General features: G+C 34.1%; 1 protein-coding gene across 3 annotated transcripts in view; it reads right to left on the reverse strand.

Annotated features, from left to right (window-relative positions):
• Positions 1–2,054, reverse strand: part of LOC118740325 (sialin) — a 37,644-nt gene extending 35,590 nt beyond the window's left edge. Inside the window, exons 1-2 of one of the 3 annotated variants that reach the window (XM_036471813.1) lie at positions 1,822–2,050; positions 1,704–1,765 (exon numbers count right to left, since the gene is read on the reverse strand). In XM_036471813.1, the coding sequence (XP_036327706.1) occupies positions 1,704–1,743 (40 nt within the window). In that variant the 5' untranslated portion in view covers positions 1,744–1,765; positions 1,822–2,050. Of the gene's footprint in view, positions 1–1,703 lie in introns of all 3 variants that reach the window. The other 2 variants (XM_036471812.1, XM_036471814.1) reach the window with 2 other exon arrangements.
• Between the last annotated feature and the right edge of the window lie 1,340 nt (positions 2,055–3,394).

Raw genomic sequence — 3,394 nt, forward strand, 5'->3', positions numbered from 1 at the left:
TGCAATGAAGTCATAACAAAAAATTACAATAAAACTATTAACATTAAAGGTAGCTTTTATTTAGAAAAGAGCAAATAAGTTCAAAGTTTTTCTTTAGATCAAAAGTAAAACAAATAAAAAATCACTGAAAATTCACGTCTGTTTTTATTTTAACTTTTTTATACTTTATTGCATTTTTCCTGACTTTTTTTCGGATTTGAGTAGTGCTCTTGCCGTCGTAGCTTAGTGAGTGCTTAGACGTGCCTATTGCAACTTCTAGTTCCAGCAACATCAAAAAGGAGTTTTCAAATAGCGGTCGCCCCTCGGCAGACACTGGCAAACCTCAGAGTGGACTTCTCCCATAAAAAGCTTCTTCGGAGCTGGAGTAAGAGTGTAGATCTCTCAATTTACGGGTTTTTACCTTAAAATGAAAAAAGCCTTGAAAACTTCGAAAAACTCAAAACATTTATTAAGAGGTTAGTGCAATAAAAAAATCCGGTCTATTCGATATTCGAAAAATCAAGATTAAGAAAAACGCTTATTGATATCAGAAAAAAAACAGTGGAAATCGGCTTTGAAAAATCGAGTCAATCACCCGACAATATATCTAAAATGGCGTATTTTTACTAAATGTAGATACTTCCAAATTAAAAAGGCACTCAAAAAAGTATACCTACTTTTCCATCACTGATATGTATGTGCTATATACATATGCATATACCCATACATAATTATGTAGATATCTGTGCCTATGTCCCTTTTTAACAATCGTTTTTTCTTTTTTAATTGAAAATGGTGCATATATATCACATTATAAAAATAATTTCATGGTTAAATAATGGCCTTCCTTGTTAAAAAAAAAAAATTGACTTCCAAATGACCTTGCTCCCAAAAAAATTTCGCAACTGTGGGAATTAATTTAAATCATAAGCTCTGAGGAAACCAAAATATTTTCTTTTTTCGCATATGGCGGCACATACATATGCATAGATTTACATATATAGATACTAAATACATATAAAAACATGTGTATTAAATTATACATACATATGTAGTATATCTAATTGCTGGTATTTGGCGCCGAGCATTCCCATAGTAAATGGAATTTCGTTTATGAGAACAATTTTTGCGTCACTTTAAAATATTTTGAATTATTTTTAGAATGCTCACGCTTTCAAAAGTAAACTATACCTACGCACATACTACTAAGTAGTTACATATATGTATACAATTTTAAACGTGCATGTGGAAGCTGTTGTATAGCATAGTTGTGCAAGAATGTCCTACGGAAGGTACTATCAATGACCTTTTATCATGCTTAAGGTCATAATCTCCAGGTATGTATGTGTGTATATCATTGCGCCGCCACACAGGCTGTATATAAATTTGTAGTGGCACGAGTAGACCACCAAAAGGCAAGAACAAGGTGACATTGACATAACCAATTCAATCGAAGAGGAGAAAATGCGTACGTACATATCTAAGGATATATATATGTATGGATATGGATATACTTACATACATATGTACCAAAATATAAATATGCATATTTGTAAATACATATTTATATATGTTTGTACTTAAATATGTATACACTCTCAACCTAATTATTACAATTGCAACTTTTAGTAGCGATTATGAAATTGCCGGTATTATGTTTTAACGGTTTAAATTGAGTTTGTATGGGAAAAGGTATATTAATTATTGTATTGTAATTTACTTACTGCCTAAAATACTGCCGCTTGCAGGAACTTCGTTGGCCATTTTTAATTTTGCACTTTATTTCCTATAAAGTTGTTTTTTCAGTAGGTAATATTTAAAAAATGCGTTTTTATACCAAACTTTTCTAATAGAAAATTCGTCACTTCCTTAAAATATTCAAGCATCCTCTGAATGCAACTTTATTCATTTCTTTTTCACTGACTTCGAATAGTTTCACAAACTCCAACTAGCTGCCAACCAACAGTGGAGCTCTTTTTCGTATCCCGGTTTCCCGTCAATGGCGGCAAGTTAGAAGCTACACGCGCGACTGCTATACACAAACTGAGTGGTCTCTCTGTGGCGCGCCCAAGTTTTTGTTTGGTAAATTGTACGAGAATCTCCAGACAGCGGCCGGTCGGTCGGCAGCTTTGCCGATTCGCTGCTGCCTAGCTGTGATAACTGCGCGGGAGCTATCTTTTACGCCTTCGCCGCTACCTCCACTTCCAACATCAACAAACAATTTCAAACAATGTTATAACTTCTTTCCCTCCCGTACCCCTCCACTTTCTGATGGTTCAACGCTTTTTTGAATATTTGGTATCTGACAGTTCCGGCGTCACAACAATTTGATGTTGGATAGCTGCGCACACATATGTACATTGTACCTATATGGATTTATATATAAGTATATGTATGTTTATACCCTGCAGGAAATTGCGCTAGTTCAGAACTAGCTCATTAAGAGGCGGTGCTGGTTCTCGATCTATCCCAACGCAATGCTATCAACTGTCTCTTTTTACATGGCGATGTTCTACGAAGTGGAAATTGTCACCTCTACAGAACTTTGGAACTAGTTCTGAACTAGTGCGATTTATTTTATGAGGAAAAATTTTTAAACCAAATTACTGGATATTTTTTCTTTTCTGAACTTTTTACGTTTTGGACAGATCTGCGACAATACGTTTTTTATGAAAAAAATTTGATTATCAGAATTTTTGATATTTTTTAATTTTTTCTGTTCTTTTACAGATCGCATTTTATTTACTTTTTTTTATTCTTTTAATTTATTTGTATTAAATTTGATCATTTTCTCTTAAGCGGAACTCAACAATTTAAATTTATTAAATCTGAAAATTATAACCGCCTCCACCGCGATTTGAACTCGCGACCAACGATGTTGGAGTCGGAGGTCTTCCCTCTGAGCTATTTTAGTATTGTACGAGAAGTGAGAATTTGTGCATTAACTTCTCTACAGAGCGCAACTAGCAAACCAAAAGTTTCCCTCTCTGCAGCCGTTTTGGACTAGAATGAAACTAGTTCATAGTTTTTCTCTTTTTACTTGTAAAATAAACATTTCTAAAATAAATCGGCACTACACACGTTAAAGGCCCGCTAGTCTTTTGACGGCGAAAAAAGGCGCGTAAAAAAATTTTGCGAAAAAAGATGCTTATGAAAAACTTCGGCGAAGTATGTTAAGAGTCTTTGACGCTGAAATTTTTTGTATGCGTCGTTTTTCGCCGTCAACTTTTGAGCTTGCGCCTTTATTCGTGTCTAGTGACGAAATGCATTTTTTGATTATTTTTCGGTTTTTGTCTTTTTTAGTGCCTTCTTTTGCCTTTATTGCAATTTCTGGTGTCTTTTCCTGCCTATTTCGCCTTCTTTTCTTTTGCCATTTTTATAGGTTTTTAGGTCCTAAAAATAATGGATGTAATGG

This window comes from Rhagoletis pomonella, unplaced genomic scaffold (assembly GCF_013731165.1).
Source record: "Rhagoletis pomonella isolate Grant_MI unplaced genomic scaffold, Rhpom_1.0 Rhpom_scaffold_00006, whole genome shotgun sequence".
Classification (NCBI taxonomy): Eukaryota; Metazoa; Arthropoda; class Insecta; order Diptera; family Tephritidae; genus Rhagoletis; species Rhagoletis pomonella.